Consider the following 22,483-nt stretch of genomic DNA (forward strand, 5'->3'; position numbering starts at 1 on the left):
AAAATGTTTCAAGCTAAACGGTAGATCTTGTGTCAATAATGAAAGGTCGTTGCTTTTTACTAGCATGACTTTAAGGTTAAATTACTTTTTGCTTTGATATAACTTTTTCATGGAATCATTGTTAATTATATTCGATGTGGACCAATAAAAATGTGATTACTGTTTATTCATAAAAACAATATATCTTGTAGTTAAGCGCGTAATTTTTTAAAATGGCGTGTGGTCCAATACTGTTTGTTAAAACCTCACTATTTATATTAAATGCGTATTTCAATGATGGAGATTGTGCTTGTTTTTCCTTATTCAAATATTATTCTTCCCGTGTGTTACATAAAATTAACTAAATCCAACCATGTATACGACTTTTTACTAACTAAAATTGTTTTTCCCTTTCCATGTCATAGCATTTACGTTCAAGCATAGTGTGACAAAACAGGAAAAATCAATATCTGATACGTTCTTTCTAGTATGTTTTGTGCTACGAGAAAATATCAGATTGCAGGAATTGAAATTTCTTGTCCAAGAAAAGCACTTCTTAGGACCAATCTGTTGTCTTGTCTTAAATTTAGTGGCACAAATTTGTATTAAATTTGTCAATTGAGGGAACAAAGTAAAAATACAACAACTGCAATTAAACTTTCAGTTTCATTTATTCATTGTTCGCTGGGGATTTATAAAAATTCCCATCACAAAACACGCTCATTTCCTTACACGGCGATCGCCTAAAATGCTCTACAGTTCTCGTTTTGTTTTGTCAAGTACAAATATTACAAAGATAATTTGGTTATTACAGACACACCATAAAATACACGCGCACTGTTGTCGTACGGTTGGTGAATTGAAAAATAAGAGGAAAATTGATCAGCAGTCACTCTGCTGGCAAATTACGAATTTGGCTCAAAGCTAACAAAACGAGGATTACATCAGAGAATTACAAACTGGGTGTGAGTTGCTTGATATGGTCTCCGACTCTCTGCTGCATTGTATTGACTTCACACAAGAATATATATTATGTATGTAAAAGCTGCCAATATTTTCTCATCCGTTTCATCCAGAGTTTCAAATCAAGCGAAACAAAATTGGCAGGTTCAGGGGTGGTAACCGAGTTGATAAAAAATTATCACTTTGACATCGAAGGAATGTGCACACTAGCCGGCAAGTGAAAAAATCAACTAATTTGTTCAATTCAAGCAAAAGAATGCTCATTAAAATGGCAAATTATAAATAAAAACTTGCGCATCGGACTCAATCAAAGTAAATAATCTAGGTACAAAAACAGTTTCCTGGACTAGTGAAGCGATCTTCGCAGGAAAATTTTTAAGTGTTTGGGGACTAAAATGTGGAAAAAAATCGCGCTACAGGAAGCATCCATTTCATTGTCAAAGGGGGCAGAATTCATTGCTTTCTCTCATCATCTCTCCACAGTTAAAAACCTCATGGAATGTCTTGTCAAAATTTCGCCACCAAACAAAACCTCCTTCTAATTCGTTGGATCAGGAAAATATATACCATGTGTCACACTAGCTGCCGCAAAGAAAGAAACCCCTAGGAGGTAGGGGACGAGGTGGGGTGGTTGGGGGAAACGCAACAATCGGTCTCTGTTTAGGAAATTATCACAGCTTTGCTCCTGTCTGTCGCGGCACCGAGCTCTTGTGTCCTCTTCTGCTGCTACCTGACCTTGCGCACGCTCGCGTTCAGCTGCTCCAGCGAGGTCTGCAGCTGGTAGTGCTCAAAATCGAGCATGTTCTTGCGCGCCACCAGCTCGCGCAACCGAGTGTCCATCAGCTCAGCCTTCTGCCGGCCCTCCATCAGGCTGTGGTGAAGTCGTTGGCACTGCTTTCGCAGAATACCAGCCTCCAACTCGCACTCTGAAAAATTGGTTGAGCTCAGTTATATTGCCAAGATAATTTCCTCCTGAACAACTCAAGGAAGGATTGATAACATATATTAATAAAGCTGCCTGAATCTTCGTTCTAAAACGATTTTGACCCTTTACATTTTATTTTTCTGACCTTTTATTTATTGAAAATATAAGAAGAGTTATAAATGGAAGAAACAGAAGAATCAAAGGCAAGTTCCTGTTTCAACAAAAATTTGCAAGTAAAAATAAGATATATTTTTCTGAAAATCTAATTACCTTGGGCCAATATTCCTATTAATAAGGTACAATTTTTGGTCACAAAGCCGCTAACATTCTAGAATGAATCTGTCTACAATCATATATCTTGTTACCAAATAAATAAATAAAATTGGTACAATGGAGTAATGGATTTTATTAACATTAGTAGGATTTTAGTAAATATGTTTCAAACCTTTTGAGATATATTAAGAATTTAAGAGATATCTCAGTCTCAGCATCACTTTTAGAAAAAAAACTAGTTTAAATTCTGCTCAAGACTGACACGAGAAAGTATAAGTACCTTGAGAGTAATTGTTGTAGGCGTGCATTACTTCTTCAATTCCAGTCCACTTGGCCACCTTGGGCGGCAGCTGCGACTCGTCCTCACTGCTGCTGGCGCGCCGCTGCGCCACTGGCAACAGACACGCCAGTTTGGACGCGGAGGCGGCGCCATTGTTGAGTGGCGAGTTGGGCCGAGGCACGGTTAGCTGGCCGCCTGAGTAAATGGCCATTGCCAGGGCTGAGCCACTGGCCGCCTTTCCTTTGGCTGTAGGCACTTTGTGCTCGTCAATGGGCGGCGACTTCTCAGTGCGCAGCTCATTCTGTTTACTTGTGTACAGCACGACGCCGTTGATGCTGTTCCGCCGTACTCGTTCACGCACCACTTGCTGCCATAACGCTTCTCTCTCTGAGAAACACACTATTTTTAATCTTTGCGACAGGACTAGTTAGAATACTGTAGTTAAGAGTTTATCGAGGGTATGCTAAAACGATTTTTTTTAAATCACAATAACTTAACAGACAAATTGAATAGAACTTGGAGGGAATAAATGTAAATTGAATCTGAAATGTGATTTTATATATTTGCTGATCGGAAATTTTAAATACATACCTGTCCGTTTAGCTGCGGTTATTGGTTCAAGGTTAAGATATCGGAGAAAGTAGATTTTGGCTTGGTAGTCAAAGCTTTTGTTAAGCGCGCCTGGCGAGCCACAAGGGTGAGGCAACTCAGGAGGCAGAGGTGATGCTACCTCCTCAGACTGCTCCTCCAATTCCAAAGGCACTAACTCTTCCCAATGTCGCGAAATGCGCCGTTCACACTTTGCTAACTCCAAATCTAAAACACATAATAACATAAACATTTAAATTATATACTTACTCAATCCTTTCAAATTTGCCATATAAGAATATATACTAAAAACCCAAATAAAAATCCAAATTATACAGGACATAAAAAGGGACTTCATCGCTCTTTGAAATTTAATTAACTGATAATAAGTTTTGGGAGAGAACACAAGATAGAATTCACTAATCAAGAAGATGCAGAAGAAAACACTGAGAATTTTCCTGTTTTATTGAAAAGATAATGTTAAGGCTGAGAACTCACCATTCTTTTTCGCCAGGGTGGTCAGGCCGAACATGTGCAGAAAATGGAGTTTCTGCGGGGTGACGTGCAACTTGCAGGGCGGTCCCTTGGTCAGCAGCAGGCACTGCTGGCGCCAGCCACCATGCTCACCATCTGACTCCCAGTCTTGCTCGGAGTCAGATGAGCCAGTTGACGAGGCGGCCAGATTGCCGTTTGACAGCAGCAGTATTGGCCGCTCTTCAGCTGCCGCGCGCCCATTCATGCGAGTTCGACGCTCCCGTCGGCGCCGCTCGGCCAGGTCGAGCTTGCTAGTCACATTTCCATGCTCGTTCAGTTCACTTGGCTGCTGAAACATAAGTGAAGTACAAAATAAAACTTGTGTTAGATTGATTGTGAAATGTTGAAAGGAAAGTGAAAGGGAAAATTATTAAATTATCAATCAATAAAAAGTTGATGAGAATGGGATTAGGGAAATTATTGTAAGATAGTTAAATACTAGATTCCAAGTTGCTTTTGATACGTCTAGTGATGGTGTGTGTGTGCAATCATTATGGAAACAGTGAATGAGATATTGTTAAATTTATTGAAAGACGAAAAAATAATGTTAGTTGACAGAATTGGTTTTTAAGTTAACATCTCTTAACCTCGAATAGGGTGGAAGGTATTATCCCGTTGCTGCACACGGGTAGAGAGTTCCTTGCAATGTAAGTGTCTGGAATGATGCTTCCCATTGCCATAAATAATAGAACTAAAGAAAAAGAATTGACAAACACGTTAGACCAAGATTACATTAATAGAAATTTTGTTAAAAGCATAAAATTCAGTTATGCAGCTGATGAATGATGGAAACATAACAGGTTTGCTTTAGCTCAGAACAAGCCAGAAATAGATCTTTTTGTATTGGTATCCTGTTAGACCAAACAAACAGACGCACGTGTTCCAACCCGCAATGTACAAATTTTCTGAAGCCAAACTCACTCTTTGTGCTTGCTGGCATCTGAGTTGCTTCTGGACGGCGGCCGCGGCTGACTCTTTGACAGCGGCCATGACCTTGGCCTTGTCGGGGACATTGAGCACGGCCGTGACTTGCAGCGGGGGTTCAACGGAGGGCGACATCAGGGGCTGTGAGGGTGATGGTTTGGCTTCTTCTTGGGGCAACGGTGGAGGAGGTGGGGGAGGCTGGGGCGCGGGCGACTGAGGCACGAAAGGAACACAAAATGAAGTAGTCGAGGTAGGTAACAAGAGTTCAGGAGCAGCGTCCACCTGCTCAGGGACGGGCGGCGGGGGAGGTGGCGCTGGGGGCGGCGCCAGCGCGCGCACCCGCGGCTGGAACGAGTCCTCAAACGGCCGCACGAACGCAGGCGGCGGCGCCTCTTTCTGCTGACTAGAGGGCGCCGTCGGCGGCGCCGGAACCGGTGGAGCCGCCGCCTCCCTTTTGGCGGGCACAGGCTCGGGGGCGGGGGGCGGCGGCCCTTTTCTCGCCGCCAGCGAGCCGTGTTGGTGGACGCTGCTCTCCCAATGTCAGTCGCGCGCGCCTTCATTCTGTTGGTGATGGTGCTGGTGGTGGTGCTGCTGCTGTTGCTTCATCTGCTCATGCCGCTCGGCGCGTTTCTCGCGCTCCCGACTCTTCTCTGCCGAATGCTCTTTTTCCTCTTCGCGCAGACGACGCTGCTCTTCCTCCATTTTCAACCTACAGAGTTATGATCAAGATTGTAAAATGCACCGATTTTTTTGACAGTGACGAAATGAAAATTTAAACAGAAAGCATAGAATTAAAGACCTGAACTGACTGAGGACATTTACCAAAGATAATTTACTAAGGAGCCAAGAAAGGCGAAACGAACCAGCAGAAGACGCCCTGATGGGAAGCATTTCTTCTCACTTTAGCGAAACATAGCTCCTCTATATCACATGACCATTAATAACCTTATTGTTGATTTTTAGGTCAATTGTTAATTTCATGACGTAAAATGCCTTAATAAGCTCCAGCCAATAATTCTGTTCAGTATTGACTGGACTGAAAACATTTCAAGAATTAAAAATATTAAAATACTATTTAAATTAAATTTAAATTGAGGTTCCAAGTAGCGATATATTTACCTTTCGTGCATCGCAACAGAGGCGGTGGCGTGGTTCATCATGGAGAGCGGAATTTCAGGTGAGTACCTAAGTCCGTAGATGGGATAAGTGGGCATGCCAGGCGGGCTTGGCAGGAACATTGGGGGCCGCAGCATGCCACACCGCTCCAGGTAAAGCTGCTCCTCCAGGCGGTAGGGCAGGTGATGTGGCGGCGGTGGGTACAGACCAGGGTGGTGGAACGGCGCGGCTGAGTAAGCAGCCATGGCTGCGGCAGCGGCTGACGGGTCCAGGCTGAACGGCAAACCTCTGGCTGCCTCTTCGGGCCGATATGGCTGGAAGCCGCTGCGCCCCAGCATTTCCTCCGCACGGGAACCTGGGGGTTCCTGTGCACGGAACAGGGGTGGCGGTGGAGCAGGCACTTCGTCGGGACGCGCTGCGACGGGAGCTGAGGTAGAAGACGCGCTTGGCACACGCTGTTCAGAATGGTGCTGTAACATGGGCGGCAAAATTACAACTTATTGTTAAGATATAACTTACATGTATTGTTTTTAAATAAATTTCATAAATATAACTTTAAATTAAATAAAAAAATCACTCATTTAACAAAATATATATTTTTAATTACCTTGCGCTGGTCATGATTGAGTAGCGGGCTGGGCTGTCTGCTGTTGCTATTGGTGGGGCCGGGTGACGGCTGACCACTTCCCCTGACGAGCGGAGGTGGCCCTGAACGCTTTGGAGACACCTGCCTGTTCGACTCGCAGTTTTCACCATCGCGGTCTAAAATAAAATTAATTATATAAGTTCACGAGTTGCTGTCTCGTGCAAGTCTATTACCGTTCGTGGGGATGGCTTGTTTGGCTAGATTGCGCAACGCTGCCGCGAATGATCGTCCGCCGGAACCACCGCTCTGCGCTGACTGCTGCTGCTGCAACCCCAAACCCGCGGCCAGCGGAGGCGGCGCCGGCCCAGCGCTGCTGTTGCGGTGCTTGCCGCTCGGCGGAAGACCCGGGGACGGCGTGGGGGTGGCTGCCTTGCTGCCTCCACCGCTGCCTGGAAGACCTGTTGGCCGAAATGAAAGTTGGTTATTTTGGAGAAGAAAAAAGCTTAGAACTTTTAAGTTTTGAATAACGATCATGTTGGCATTGAAATATAATATATTACAATTATTGAATAGCGACAAGTATTTTAAAGTTACTTTGAAAAATTCACACAAATAATGATCAAATTAAAATTTGCAAGTTTTATATGAATACGGAAAAATAATAAGCCAATACTAAATACATGTTATTCAAGTGCCAATTTTCTAGAAATAATTTGATTATTTTTTGAACTAGAATCAAATATAAAAAACGATCAGATAAATACAGCAACAACTATATCATAAACAGAAAATTAAATGATGGTGTAGAAGTTGAGATTTTTGAATTTGTAACTGATTGTGAGAGCCTACGTGTTAAGGCTCCATTAAGACTTAAGACTATGTCGAGAAAAATATAAATCTCAATTAAAGCCAACGAGGACCAGTCCGATTTTTCCTATATCAGAAATGCCCAGAGCGAAAATTTCTAATTAGAAAATTAAACGAGTCTCTTAATTCCAAGCTACAAAATAATATGACAAAGCAAAAGATGTAGTTAGAATGAGTCGATACTACATTATAAAACCTTACAAAAATGAAGCTAAAAATTCACAGTTTTTATTTGAGACCTCTATCTAATACTTTTTATGCGTTTGAGAGTAGTTTGATGCAAATCTAAAACGCTTGTTATTAGATATTACATCAAATTGTTATACCCGCCACCAAAACCGCACTGCGAACGGGTTTTGCATTTCGGAACGAGGGGTCAACATGCGCGAGACAGGAAGTGCGGGGGAGGATGCAGCTGCCATTCTGCCCTGTGTAGCAGTGCCGAGTGAGTAATCTCAACCCGCTACTTCGCTCTGTCTGCTCAGTTAGGTCACGTCGCCAGAAATAGAAAAAAATGTAGCTGCGATTTTACTGCACCCCTAACTCGCGCAAGTGAGTCTGTTTATCCAGCTGGCTCGAATGGAGCACACGTGCCCACTTCACATCCTCCAGCCCGGCTTCATCACTAAAATTGCTGGCGAGCTGCTTGTCAGTTTTAAGTGAGAGCCATTTTTAAATTCATCTACCGCCCTTTTTTATCCAAGTTGAGAAATGTATTAAGAAGAAAGCTAAAAATCCGTCGAGATAACTCTACAGCATCCTAATAGCTTGGAAATTAAAAAATTTTTCGACGAAAATCAGCGAAACTGACTTTTGTATTATAAAAGGACCCACGAGCGTATCGCGCACTGCCGGCGTGCGCCTCTCTCTCTCTCTCTTGGTGGATCGATCGATCTTCCGCCCGCCGCCAAACACTGGCACGTTGCTGCCGGATCCTTTTTCTCTCCCCCTCTCTAAAGCGTGCACCGCTTTTCACACTCATACACAGCACACGCCAGATCACAGTCGAGGGTGCGCCAAATTTCCGGCATCGCTAAACAAATCGCCGCACATCTCATTTTACGATTCTAGTTCTCATTTCTTCCTATACCACGCTCAATTTGACAGTGGATCTGATTTAATATTAGAATCGTGAAGTGGCTAGAAAATTACAAAACCAGCTGTGAAAGGTCTTGGAATAGAGTTCACGGGCAAAATTGTTTAAAAAAGATGGTGGACTTTAAAGGCACGAAACGAGAGCCAAATTTAATTTTCCTGGGGCAGACCCTCGGACATATACTGGTAATTCAAGTCTATATTCCGCCAGCGAATTCTAATTAGGCGTGCGTGCTACATGGTCTCGCGTAAATTGGATGGCGTAGCTAAATCCCACAGCGCTGATCGACTCAATTGGGGGTGACGCTTTGCGACCTGCTTGCCACCCCTGCACTCTCGTCCGCCTCCGCTATAATGCACAACCACTTTGGCCGTGTGGGGATACGGGGGTGACAGGCCAATAGTTATTCTGCGTGCATCCTCCTCCGCAGCAGTCAAGTAAAACACATCTCCTCCTAGGGGACTCAAGTTCTTAACAGCTGCTCCAGCAAGAAAAATCACAAAATCAAAGTGACGTGGCCAAAATTACTCTGTTCAGCTATAAACGGTTAACTCTACATACATCACTGTTAGAAAAAAGGGATCAAATTCGAGTAAGAAATTATTAATGACATATGAACTATAGTCGGGTGTTTTCTATCATTTGACGTAGACTTTCTCGTTAAATGAAGTGCAAAACAGTGGCACTGGAGACGGGGGTGTCAAATTGCGACGGCTGCTATAAGGGCTTGAAATGCACACTCGAGGCGTCTGCTTTTGAGCTTTTCGTGTTTGGAAGGGCGGCGTGCAGCTGCATCGACATTTTGTTAATGAAAGCTGCCAAGCGGTCGACGAGTTGCCAGAAGCATGAGGCAGAGTACCTAGTATCAAATGCACACCGGAAAAAAGGTGCGGAAATCTCTGCATCACGTATGGAGGGCACACAACGCAAAAGCAGATTGACGCTTGGAGTGCGGCTTTATCTGCGGTGACGAATATTTAATATTTCAGATTGCTCTCACATTTCTTAAGGCTTAAATACAACAACTTATAGGAATCTCATCTCCCTGAATTACAATTAAAAAAGTTGAAAAAATAACAGGCGAAGCGATTCCTGTTTCTATAGAGACTTGTATTTCTTCAGAGTCAAAGACGTTTTCGCAATCCCGAGATTTTCAATGTTTGTCAACAAATTTGCCCTTTGTAGTGACGCAAAAAGCAGGGCTTTGATCTCGTGTGGCACACACATCTCGGACCAAGGGGTTGAAGGCGGGTTCACCTGGGTAGAAGAAGAAGCCGGAGGGAGAGGGCGCCGCGGTGGGCGAGGGCAGGAGACCGGCGCGCATAAGTCCTCCGGCGCCGCCGCCGCTGCCGCCTCCGTTCTCGGTGTCGTCGGCGAGCACGAGGTGGTGGTGCGGGGGCAGCAGGGGCAGCGGTGCCGCCGCAGAGTGGTGGTGGTGGTTGCTGCGGCGGCGGCCGAACTCCATGCCCGGCGCCGCGCTCACCCTCGTTCTGGCCGTGTCGCTGGCTGCCTGGCGCCGCCGCTGCTACACCATCGCCGTGTGGCCCCGACGTTCATGCGGGGCCCCTCACGATCCGCGGGGCAACCACAACACACAAGCAGACCCAGTAGCGCACCGGATCGACCCGCTGTCTCTCCCTCACTCGCGCACGACTCGCACTCCTCCCCCGACTTCGCGCCGTCCGCCCAAAGTGTGACTTGATATCGATACTTTCGCAACATCGATAAGGCGAATTGCTTTTTTTCACTCGTGTGAAATTTTTAACGAGAAGGTTGATTTATTATGGAGAAAAAAATGAATATTACTTTTAATTGTTTCTTATTAATAATTTTTGTACCCAGAATTGTTATCTCTCAGGAATTAACTCAAACTTTCTTGTTTAACACCAAGGAAAAATATTTTTATTTTATAATATTCTTCTAGGTGATATTGTATGCTTGAATTTTGTCAGTCAAAGTCTACTAAATTTAGAAGGATTCACTTCAAACTGATTCGCACCTTTCCATCATGCTTCAATCAACTTCATAGTTCTATGGATAGTATTTCATCACGGATATATGGTTCACTACAACATGATACTTAGAGCAGGGGTTAACCTTTAGAAAAAATCCCATAAAAAGCTAGTTAAATAGCAGCAACATCCACTCGATTCCTAAACATTTATCGCAATCGATGTGGCCGTCACCCTTTCACACCGAGCGGCGATGACGCGATGGCGACGTGCCCGCCACCTGCAGGCAGGGGTGGCCGCCGTCGCCGCAGCAGAAGCTCTAAGCGCCGTTGCCAAAGCCACCCCGCTCGCCCCGCCAGCAAAAAATCGATGCCCTTGCGATCACGCGCGCGGCCGACAAGGTGGCGAAAAGACAAGCCGCACATCCGCCACCCTCTCTCTCACTCTTCCGCCTTCTCCACTTTGTCGCCCCTTTAAGTCGATCCGCCGACGAGCCGTTACCCTACCTACCCTTCCACCCGCCACCGCACGCCAATCGGCGCAGTCAATCGCGGGGAAAACGTAAATATAAGGGGCAAAGAGCACCGCCGAGCCGCCACCACAATTGCCTGCCCTTCCAGCGAGTCAAAAAAATCGCGCATTTGTACTTTGATCTGCCGCCGCTACGGAACTAACTTCCCTTTTCAATTTCTCTGTTGTTGATTCTGGACAGGGAGGGCTATTAAACGATTCTCCGTGCATGGCAATGGAAAAAATACCTTTACCAAGTTAACTGAAGTGGGGATTTTACAACAAGCAAACGAATTTGATAAAACAAGAATTATTGATTCCTAACGTTTTAAATGCCATTCATGAATTAGGCTTGTTTGTATTTCAAAGATCATAGTTACATTGAAATTTCTTCTGGGGACTAGGCTTTCATAAGAATAGCATCGGAGTTAAGATAAACGAAATGAAAAAATAGTTTAATTAACATTAAAAAGTTTAATTTAGTGATATGAGTAAATTGTGTCTTGAGACTTACCGTGCTCTGCTCCTGGTGATGTGGCCTCGCTATGATCTGGCCGTGCTTTTCTATGCTCTTGTTTGTTGTTGCAGTTTTTGCGATTGGCTTTGTCCGACAACCTTGAGAGGCCAATAGACGGTTGAATCTGCGAACACATGCCATTTATTTGTGCTCCATGAAAGCAACGCACGTAACTTTAAGCTAAAATTGAAATTATTTTTAAAATTTTAAATAAAATTTAATCAAAGTTAAATCAAGGCAAAGAGGCAGATATGAGTCCCTTTTATAATTACATTCAATTTGTTTCTTTCCTTTTGGTAAATTTTCTGTTTTGCAATATATTTTACCGATTTTTCAGATCTCTCCCCTGATGGTAGTCTAGCGACAGCCGCTTCAGGGCTATCCTCAGGAGGCGGTGGTTGCGAAATCCAGTTGTACTCGCGTTTCTCTACAGGGAGACCCCAGCGCTCATACTCGTGGGACTGCGTGCGCAGCGTCTCATAACAGTCAAGGCACACTACGGCAAAATCGCCATTCTCTAGGAGTAGGCTATCTGGCTGCCTGTGGTAACGCAGAAATGGAAAATCCTGGAGGACAAAAGTGAGAACGATATGAAGTTTTCAGTTTTCAAATATCAGCTTAGTAGTCATAATCATGAAATCACTGACCATTCAATATTGTGATTACATTATATTAACTTTTCTTACATTTATATGATAAGAAAATTGTTAGTTTTATGGATGTAAGTACGCAAATAATTTAATTTACTATTATAGAACTAAATAACAATAGGGTGTCAGATATTCAGCTGGGGGTACAAAATCAATTAAATGTAATGAGCTAATTGATTATCATGAATTAAAGAACACCTACCTTGACTGGGAGAGCGCGCACCCTCTTCCTGTAAGTGGTGATACCACAGACGTAGCAGCGGTAGTCGTGAGTATTGTATGCGCGGTGGTGAGGATCTGCAGCTCGGTCAGCGGCCTCAAAGGCGCGCCACTGCGCGATCATGGTGTGGTAGCAGAAGGTGCAGACGAGAGCCGAGCCATCCTCCTTCAGCTGCTCAGCGTTGGCTGGAGAGCTGTGCGCCAGCAGACAAGGGAAGAAGGGCGCGTTCCGACCCTGCGGATGGCTGTACAAAACTCTTGCGAAGTTCAGGTCGGAATGCAGCCCGCAGAGGAAACAATAGATCGAGCTGCTGCGGCCAGCCTCAAGTGGTGCTGGAGAACCTGGTGGTGGCATTTGCCGAATGGGGGAGCGGGTGCGCACTGCGTAGGCCAAAGGTGGAGTCTTCGCGTGTGGTGGACACGGGGACACGCCGCGAGACGCGTAGCCGCTCCTACAATCAGCAGACAGAAAATGGAATCTGACTTTAGCTATGTACAATCCTGGCTCAAATTCGCATTGACGAAAAACACTGTGAGTAGTGTGAGTATAACAAGTAATGGGATTCTCGTTGAATGTAACGATAAAAGCATAGTTTTCGCACTCTACCTGGGAAATTGATATATTTTTGTATTTGTATTTGTAAATTTGTGAAATTGGCGTAAGCCGGCAGGAGCTTGTGCTCAGCATGGCAAAAGGAGAGCGTGGTTGGCCGTGTGCAGCAACTCGTCCATGAAAAGATGGCTTGGCCACGATCACCAGCCCATTGGCTCGCATTGTTAAGGCATTTTCAGGAGTGTCAAAGCAATGGGAGGTATTTGAGCAGTTCGGAGATCTAATACTGGCTACCCAATGTCAGAGATGGCCAAAAGTTGTTAGTTTAGTGACTCGATGAAATGCTCAAATTGCTCAACGGGCTGGGAGGCGCACCGGCGCCGACTCGCTACTTGCTGGTTTGCACCTTTCCATCATGCGTGATTTGGCTTCACGGGACAAATGTCTAGCGTTTCAATGCAGTCCTCGGTGCGGAGGCAAGTGGCCCTTGAGTGGGCTGGGTCCCTGTGCGGCCTGGTGCGCCCATGTTATCCGTTCACGGTGTTATTGGGACCCGGGTTTCAGCATTTGTGCTAATGCAGTGCGCGCCCTTTCCGGTCGTCGGACAGGGATAAAATGAGCAAAACAAAACAAAACCACTAGAATGGTCTCGCAGATAAGCGGATTTCAACCATAAAAGCTGATTGTCAATCTACTGAAATTTATGGAAACCTGGCCAAACCGGCTGTAATATGCCTAAGTGACGACTACCTAATTAAATATTGAGATGAAATATTGGAAATTTGGATTACTGTACTGACGGATCTGAGCGTTAGAGTATGAGACTTTAATTGAAGATTGATGCCTAAATTGAACTTCGATGTACCTATTATGTAAGTATGAATATCCTGTATGACACTAACACCCCAGATTTTGATTTGATAAGTCGCCTTTTAATGTCAAATAGAAGAGTTTTACTGCATATTAATTCAAATTAAGGTGTTTGATTTAAAACCATTTTCATTTCAATGGGAAAGAAATATGCTTAAAATGCTCCGAATATTTAAACTGGCCCGCATAGAAAGATGTTCATGATATGGTTTTTTCCATACACCTTAACTATTAGAATAAATTTGTTTAAATTTAAAAATAGTAACGGTTATATTGGTACGGCCCAATTAACTTCTTGCACTTTACCCCAGGTGATATAACCAACACACTATGATATGCAAGGAAGCTCCATGGAAAATTCACCGCTTAAGGGGTCTCTTAACGTAAAAGATGTATCAATATTATATATTTGCGGAACTACTGAGGCAAATACAACCATTAAAATAGTCGCATATACAAACCAGCAAGTCATCACTCACCTAGAATTTGAGTCCTGCTGTGGCATACTAGGAGAGGGGCTGGGCGCGGGACTGCTGCGGGCTGATCCGGGCCTGCCAGAACTTGCCCTAGCAGAGGGTGGCCTAGTGGGGGTAGCAGGTGGTGGGATGTCATAGAAGCGCTGCTCCAGGGGCACACGGTCGTTTTCGTAATTCTCCCACTGCAAGCTCAGGTGGTTAATGCATAGCGAACAGGCGAGCACGCGGCCGTGCGAGTCAGTGCACGAGTTTTCTGAGGCTCGGGCAACCTAAAATCAGAGCTTCAATCATAAGTAAAACATAGGCATAATGAAATGTAGGATTTATTGCGGCGAAAAAGATGAATGCTAACCTACATGTAACTAATGCAATGAAATGACGATGATCTCATGTTGATTGATTCATGATATGCAGCATTTGAATAAAATGTTTTTTGAACGTTCACCTTCCTGAGTGAAAAGTCAACATTGAATTTTACGTCTGCAAGTAGAAAGTTGTCTGCTTCAGAAATACCAGTAATTTTATTTCAATTTGATCAGAGCATTGTTGCGCACATAAATATTTAAGATTATATTTCCAATTTATGTATCACGAACATGGCTGTTGTAAATACAACAAACAAGCAAGTTCTATAAAAATTAATAACTGGTTTATTAGCATTCAGGGTGAGTGCAGTACCACAACATGTTCTGTAATTTGACACTGACCTGTAGACAGGGAAAGTGCATGGCGTGGCTGTTCATGCCCTCGGAGCTGGTGGATAGCCACTTCATGTGATCTCGAGGGAAGGGCAGCAAGCATATGAAGCAGTTGTAGTTTTGGCCCTCCTCCCCACGCTGGACCTGTCCAGGAGGCACAGCGGTGGGTGGCGGAGGACCAGTTGGTTGAGTGGGTGGTGGGGCTGTCGGGGGGCGGCGATGCTCCTTCTTAAGATCATACGGCCGGAAGCGAATGTCCGAGGAAGATGTCGAAGCAGCTGACTCGCTCGCCTTACTCAGCCTACCACCAAACACTTCATGCTTCTGCGGTACTGACTTGTAACATATGGAGCACACCTGCACCATGCCCTGCGGAGAGATTGGGCTGGCGCCAGGTGGAGGTTTGATGTTGCAGATGAAGGGGAAGTAGGACTCGTTTTCAGGATTTTGACAGCAGTAAAGTAACCGCAGTGACGATGAAGGATACTCAAGGGCGCACGTGTAACAAATGAAGGTGGTGGTGTCAAGGGCTGGTGTGTGCCGCTTCCGCAGCAGGTAGTTGCGCTCAGTGTGCGGCACCGACTTGGCCTGGTACGTATGCCATTGCTGTAGCAGGTGTCGGTGGCAAGCTTCGCACGCCTGCACACGCCCTCCAGGGTCCATGGGTCGAGATTTACTTGGCCGCGGGTGAAGCATCAGAGAAGGGTAGAATGGGCAGCCGGCGATTGGCTTGGCATAGATGTTGCTCAGCGAGCCCTTTTTGTACTCGTCACCACACACGTAACACACCTGCAAATATTAAAAAAAAAAATTAACAGATTTATAAGTAAATGGTAAATATTAAATTTGATTCAAGCATGGAATTATACATTATTACCGTGAAAATCAATTCGTTACAAGAGGATAACAAGAGTTATCTTGATGACGTAAAGTTTAGTTTGTTTGATGAGTAAATTTTTTGATGATTTAATTTGTACGCTACCACGATGAAGATCATATTTAGCAGAAGGGCTGATTTGAATTTAATTTATTATTCGAGCTTCAATGCGCCAAAATTCCTTGTAAAAACTTTTATCAAATGATTGGTGGTGATCAAGGCAGTTTTTCAAAGAATTTGCTTGCTGTCAACTGCGCATTTCAACGTAAATCTTTCATCTACTAAATAAAAATCTTGCTTTTCTGTTTGAACTCTACTCAATAGTAATGCCAAAGATAATCCTATACTCGATAGTAATGCCAAAGATTTTCTCAATCAAGACTACTTCATAGCAATAAACACCACTATATAATGCATGTGTTTCATAGAGTGATATAAAATTTGGATAGTAGATGGTATAAAGATTTTTTAACGCAAACCTCAGTGGTAGCATTCTTGTCCGGCATGCTGAGGTCTAGGATTCCAGGTCCGTCTGGGGGCCCCACAGGTTCACCAGAGGATCGGGCGTTGCGCAGGTCAAGCGCTGCTGCAGTATTCACCGACACGAGCGCGGCTGGTTCCTCAAGTGGCTTTGGCCGGTGGTTGTTTGGGGTGGAGGGCAGGGTCGGGGGCCTTGCAGGGGCGGCGGATGGCTGCTCAGTGGGTACTGGCTGCTGCAGGCCAAGCACCTGGGCTGCGTACTCGCCCTGCAGGAGCATCTCAGCGCCGGTGTAGGGCCCGTTGTCGACCCGCTTAAGCCAGTAGAGGCGCTTGACGTGCGGCGTATTGTCTCGCTCGTGGATTTGCCACTGCTGCAATAGCAGCGAGTAGCAGAGGAAGCAGGCGCGCACGGTGCCGTCACCACCCGTTGGGCCCTCACTGCCCGCTGGAGGCTCGTGGGTCTCGAGGAACGGGAAATAGGGCTGGCCGGCGTCGTGCGGCTTGCAGCGCAGCGAATATTCGGCTGGTCCACCACCGCCGCACACAAAGCACACGCCGCCGGCCCCGTGCGCCCCCAGCGGCCCTTGGAACACAGCCTCGTTCGCCTCCTTTTTGATGTACATGTCCATGCCGTCCACGACTGGCTGCGAGAGGTCAGTCAGCCGCGACAACCGCTGGCCACTAGTCCACCTCCGCCGCGCCTCCAACGCATCCTGCCGGCATCTCCTTTACCTGCAACACCAATAGGTAATTTTTAATAAGTCAGCGTTCAGGGGATTTGATATAACGGTCTAGAATCCGTTCCTAGAATTGGAGTGACCTTATATAGGTACGAAAGTTCTAGCAAACTTCTACGAATATAGCACGTAAATAGCTGTAGGTTTCAAAAATCAGGTTGAGAGACAAAAGACAAAACTCATGTCAAAACGTTCTAATAATGGACAGCAGCTGTTTTGGCTCCATGCGTTTTATCTTTTATCAGAACTACTACATCTGCAAAGCAAATACCCTACTGCGGAGTTAACTGTATATGATTTAAATTTGTTGTCATGGAATTTGAAATTTCTATGAAGGAGCAATATTTCCAGCCACATTTGTTACGCAACATCATAATTATCATAAACAGTGTTTTTGGACGGTAATTTTAGATAGGTTTGCACCATTAACCCATACTACATTGTTTCATTAGTCATTAATTATTGCCCATTTCAATTTTTTTGCGTAATCAGGTACAGACTTGAGATATTTTCCAGATTTGTAGTTAGTCTAAATATCAAAACACAGTTCGTAACATCAATAAGTGAGGGGACAAAGCATGCTCCTGGACATCAATAACTAATTGGAATGAGTGAAAACAAAATGTCATAATTTGAACACACAAAAAATTGTAGTCCCTGTCATTAAACTGCCATAAGTGTACAATCCAATTTTTACAGGCGAAGAAATTTGTCAAAAGCACTATCGAACATTTTAATTAATCCATCAATTTCATAATACAAAATTGTAAATTATTGTTATACAGCCATTGATCTGACCCGTCAGCTGTCCAAATCCAAACTTAGTTGAGGTACTTGATCTCAAGAAACTTTTATGAGGAATTTAATTTTTTACTAAAATTGAGCCATATTTTACAGTCAATTCCAAACTTGGCTAAGAACTGCCAAATTTTCTGCACACTTGCGAAACCAGCGGTGCATTAACAAGGTCTCGTTTTGCACAAGGGTAACAGAAGGTGCGGCGCGTGCTACGGTCAACGAACGGCCTCCACGTCGGCCAAATGCACTCCCTAGAGACGAAGAGGGCCTGTGGTCCACCGAAGCCGTCGTCGGCCCTGCAATTCGGCCGATAGACAATGAGTGTGCGTACCAGCAACACGCCGAAGGAAGCTGACGCCGAGCGCGGCTGCCGAACGTCGGCTGACAGTCGACGACCCCCTACGTCTCACGGCCTGCTCCGCGGGCCACGCAGGGGCCTTGGGAAGGGTGCTACGGGCTCAGCGTGGGCCGAGGAGTGCGAATCGAGGCCAATATGGCATGCAAACACCACTTCCGACACTTTCTCGTCGCTCTGCGTTATCTGCGAGCGCAAAAACGGCGCCCCTGCATAAGTTCGCGGGCCCAACAAAAAAGACGTTGGGCCCCGCACTATCCCAACGCGTCGTTACCTGTTTTGACGGGGCGGACGTGGAATTTGGAACGGGCCGGGCTTCGATCAAACGGAGAAAGCAGAACGAATTCCACTTTCCAAGAACCGTACTACTGCGAGCTGTACATACATCAGCACGTCGCCATGATGGAACTCACGTCTCGAGTGGCCACGTAGTACTCATAGCCACCAATAGATGGCACGCACGACCCCAACTTTTTCACTGTCAGAGGTGAACGCTCCATTTCCATTCTGCGTTGCATTTTCCTGATTTGAAGCAAAATATTTCCCTTTTAGGCGCGAAAATTTAAAATATTTTTAAAAAGTATGATGTATTCAAAGTTGCCGCGCTTTGGTATGGCGTATATTCGTTGCTAACTTCTTCAGTATGTACTTATTATCTTTGAAACACATGTTGTGTGTTGGTGTACCACAGATTGCACGTGTTTCAGAAGCGCATTTCTGAAATCATTCGTCGCTATGGTTGCTGTTAAATAATTATTTAAACGCGAGACAGTCAAAAGTATTGTGCAGCTCAAAAGTTTCCTTTTGAAAGTCAAGTTTGGAAAGTGAATAATCGAATATGACGAAAGACATTATTAAAACAATAGCTGAAGACGAAGAAGTGCAAGACTTCTCCGATGAAACTGACGAAGAGGTTTGTATTTGTTTAATCTCAAAATTAAAAATTATATACTGTTTAGAATAATTGTGCTATGCATTTTTATTATACATGAATTGAGTTTAGTCTGAGCTGCAACAGATTTAATTTGTGATAGTTGTGTGCCAGATCAGATCCAGTTTGATAATTTTCAATTTCGTTCCCGTTTACAGGAGCTATTTCAGCCAAGCAAACAGAAGAAGACGAAAAAAATAGATTTTGACCCAGACTTCAAGTTTGCGTCAAACGTGTCAGATTACAATAATGACACCTGGCAGGAACATTGGGCGAAGTACGTGAAAAGAAAAGCTACTAGCAAACTAGACGAGAAAATCGCGGAGAAAAGGCGAAAGATTAAAGACAATGCGTCAAAGCGTAAAGAAGTTAAAAATGAAGACGGAGAAAATGTTGATGAGGCCGAAGATGCCAGTGAAGATGAAGAGGATGACTTACTTTCTGATGATGACTTTAAGAATGGTAACTTATCGGAATATCATATTTCACATACTAATATATATATTATATTATCTTTGTAAAATTACAAAAACTTAAAAATTGATGGATTCCATTCTCATCAGATACTATTAGGGAAAAGGCTAAAAAGATAAAAAAGAAAAAGAATGAAGAGGAAGAGGACTTTTTCGAAGATGCTCCAACCACAGAAGAGCACTCTTCTTTTTATGAAATGAAACTCTCTAGACAGTTGTTGAAGGTGATTAGCATTATTTATCATAGTTATTTGAAGATTTAGACACACGGTTGTCTTAATAATTAAGAACCATAACAACTAACAATTTTCGTTTCAGGCCATAAATGCGTTAAACTTTGTACATCCGACCAAAATCCAAGCGGCAGCCATCCCAGTTGCCTTGTCAGGCAGGGATATTTGCGCTTGTGCAGCCACAGGTACAGGCAAAACAGCTGCATTCATGTTGCCGACCCTTGAGCGACTGTTGTTCAAGCCAAATGGTGAAGCAGTGACCAGGGTACTGGTGCTTGTGCCCACAAGAGAACTGGGTGTCCAAGTGTTCCAGGTAGCCAAACAACTCGCTCAATCCACCAAAATTGAGATTGCTTTAGCTGTTGGCGGTCTTGACATCAAAATTCAGGTTTTATCCACATTTCTAAGCCTCACAAATTTTTATTGACACGTGTTATATAGGAAGCTGAGCTTCGTAAAAGTCCTGATATTGTCGTTGCAACCCCTGGAAGACTTATTGATCACTTGAAAAACACTCCTTCTTTTAGCTTGGATAGCGTGGAAATCTTGATTTTAGATGAGGCTGACAGGTGAGAAATTACAGGAAATGATAAATATTGCATTACAATAAAATCCTCAACCCTAGGATGTTGGACGAGTATTTTGCTGAGCAGATGAAAGAAATTGTGCGTCAGTGCAGCCGCACTCGACAAACCATGCTTTTCTCTGCCACCATGACTGACGCTGTTGAAGATTTGGCAGCTGTGTCTCTGAATAAGCCTGTCAGGATTTTTGTTGACAACAATAAAGAAGTTGCTTTGAATTTGAGACAGGAATTTATCAGGTGCGCTATCAATCTTTATCAGTCTAGTACACATTTGAAGCAATTAATATAAAACAATTATGTTAGAATTCGAGAAGGACGAGAAGGCGACCGAGAACCAATTTTGGCAGCCCTGATTCTGAGAACTTTTCACTGTCACACAATGGTTTTTGTGCAGACCAAGAAACAAGCGCACCGCCTCCACATTTTGCTTGGTTTGATGGGAGTCAATTGTGGTGAATTACACGGCAACATGACACAACCCCAGCGTCTGGAGGCGCTCAAGAAGTTCAAGGATGAAACACTGGATGTACTTGTAGCAACCGACGTGGCTGCTCGAGGTCTCGACATCAGAGGCGTGCAGACAGTTATCAATTTTGTCATGCCAGCTACCTTAGAGCATTACATTCACAGGTGCGTGTCACTCAATCAAAACACTTTATTTTAAACATTTGATTTAACTTAATATTCAGCTTACTTAGCTGGTATGAAGAATCTAACTCAAATATAGGTTTCACAATGGACCTTCCTTGTACAGAAAATTAAGGAATGGGTGATTAAAATCAATAAAATTCGGAGAACATGCTGAATAGCGGCTTTTAGTTAGCCTTAAAAGTGACTGATATAATCTTCTCTTCAATCTTCAATTTATAAATTTTGGCCATCCATACTTAATTTTGTTACATTTAAAGGGAGGAGCCATTGTAAACTCTATCTTTGAGTTTTAATATTCTACAGATTCATTTTCATGAAAATAGTTAAAAATACTGATGGCATATTTCATGCTCATTTTACCTCTTTATCCAAATTAGTTATCAGGCTGTAATAATTATCTTGTGGCTAAAATCTATGCTTTTAGAGTGGGCCGAACAGCACGAGCTGGGCGCTCAGGAGTGTCTGTTTCTCTGGCTGGTGAATCTGAAAGGAAACTGGTAAAGGAGGTGATCAAGAAGGCAAAGAACACTGTCAAATCGAGAACTGTTCCGCCCAACATCCTAGAAAAATTCAGACAAAAGGTCATAAGCATTCAGCCTGATATTGATGAGATTCTGAATGAAGAATGGGCAGAGAAATCCATTGAGTTTGAGACAAACCGAGCCAATCGCGCCGAGAAATTCCTAAAGAATGGCAAGAGTGAAAAAAATACAACAACTAGAGATTGGTTCCAATCAAAGGAAGAAAGAAAATTAGAGAAAAGTAAGTGTTAGCATTATATTTTAAGGTTTTGAGTTATCAATTAAAGAATAAAGGAATTACCAGAAGGAAAATTTTTAACCGTGCAGTAAATGAGTTCAATATAATTATGACAAGCTAAAATATCGATTGAACTGAGAATTTCCAGGAATGTATATGTTCCGAGTCAGAATTTCAATATTTGCTAGCAATATAAAATAAATATTTGCTAGAAATAATCATTGTGATTGATTAAATAGAGTTTAAAGCATACCAGTGAACATATCCATTTTATTGCAAGCAATCACCACATATTTTAGTAGTTTTAAATTTACCAATCACCTATTCATTGCAGAGAGTCTACAGCTGGCGCCGAAAGTGCAATCTGAAAAGAAGAAAAAGGGTGGCAAGAACCGTGACATGGACGATGATGATGCGCCAAAGAAAAAGAAAGGAAAGAAGAAAAAGGAAACCGGCAACGATCGAGTTGAAAAAGAACTGCAAAAGGTGATGCTGGTGCAGGCTCGCTTGGCCAAGAGGAGCCAGAAGATGAAGAAGCTGAGTGCTGTTGATGATGCAAATGGCATTTTCAAGGGACAAGACAAAGGTAATGTTCACACCTAGCTTTATATGGTCACGTCATCATGAATTTTTCTCTTTTAGGAAATAAGAGGAGGAAAGGCTCATCTTTTGCTGATGATCTTACTGACACAAGCCTGAAGAATGTCAAGAAAGCTAGATATGAGTATGTGTTATATGAAATATTTAAATATTGCCTTTTACAAATTGTTTTTTTTTCGTGACAGAGCCAATCGAGCGCAAAAGATGGAGAGCAGGAAGCCAAAGGGCTTTAAAGGTGGACAAAAAGGCGCTGGAAGAAATAAGAAATAGTGTTGAAAGAGTGGGTTATGTATGTATTACAGGAGAGTCCATTTTTGTTCCATTTATATTAAATCCATTTTTATGCCACTGATGGGTATTCTTCAATAAATTTGTGAAATCTCGCAAAACTTGCTTTTTATTTTAAAATTGAAGCAACCATAGCAAC

The 22,483-nt window shown here is 43.7% G+C and overlaps 2 protein-coding genes across 2 annotated transcripts; one reads left to right on the forward strand and one right to left on the reverse strand.

The window, feature by feature from the left end:
- Window positions 1-626: 626 nt before the first annotated feature.
- Window positions 627-18,258, reverse strand: px (plexus). Its single transcript, XM_065476891.1, is given in 17 exon segments — window positions 627-1,868; window positions 2,421-2,819; window positions 3,012-3,236; window positions 3,507-3,831; window positions 4,464-5,175; window positions 5,586-6,052; window positions 6,190-6,344; window positions 6,402-6,626; window positions 9,389-9,653; window positions 10,842-10,855; window positions 11,108-11,234; window positions 11,437-11,676; window positions 11,963-12,431; window positions 13,882-14,147; window positions 14,586-15,365; window positions 15,933-16,665; window positions 18,098-18,258. Coding segments are annotated over 16 exon segments (5,499 nt in total). The 5' UTR covers window positions 16,563-16,665; window positions 18,098-18,258; the 3' UTR covers window positions 627-1,668.
- Window positions 18,259-18,479: 221 nt separating this feature from the next.
- Rs1 (Dead-box helicase Rs1) lies at window positions 18,480-22,445 on the forward strand. The gene is made up of 11 exons (XM_065476185.1): window positions 18,480-18,736; window positions 18,913-19,216; window positions 19,318-19,451; window positions 19,546-19,848; window positions 19,902-20,029; window positions 20,086-20,283; window positions 20,350-20,676; window positions 21,122-21,459; window positions 21,791-22,042; window positions 22,099-22,180; window positions 22,242-22,445. The coding sequence occupies exons 1-11, from the start codon at window positions 18,662-18,664 to the stop codon at window positions 22,324-22,326; spliced, it is 2,226 nt and encodes a 741-aa protein (XP_065332257.1). The 5' UTR covers window positions 18,480-18,661; the 3' UTR covers window positions 22,327-22,445.
- The last annotated feature ends 38 nt before the right edge of the window (window positions 22,446-22,483 follow it).

This window comes from Cloeon dipterum, chromosome 1, assembly GCF_949628265.1.
Source record: "Cloeon dipterum chromosome 1, ieCloDipt1.1, whole genome shotgun sequence".
Taxonomy (NCBI): Eukaryota; Metazoa; Arthropoda; class Insecta; order Ephemeroptera; family Baetidae; genus Cloeon; species Cloeon dipterum.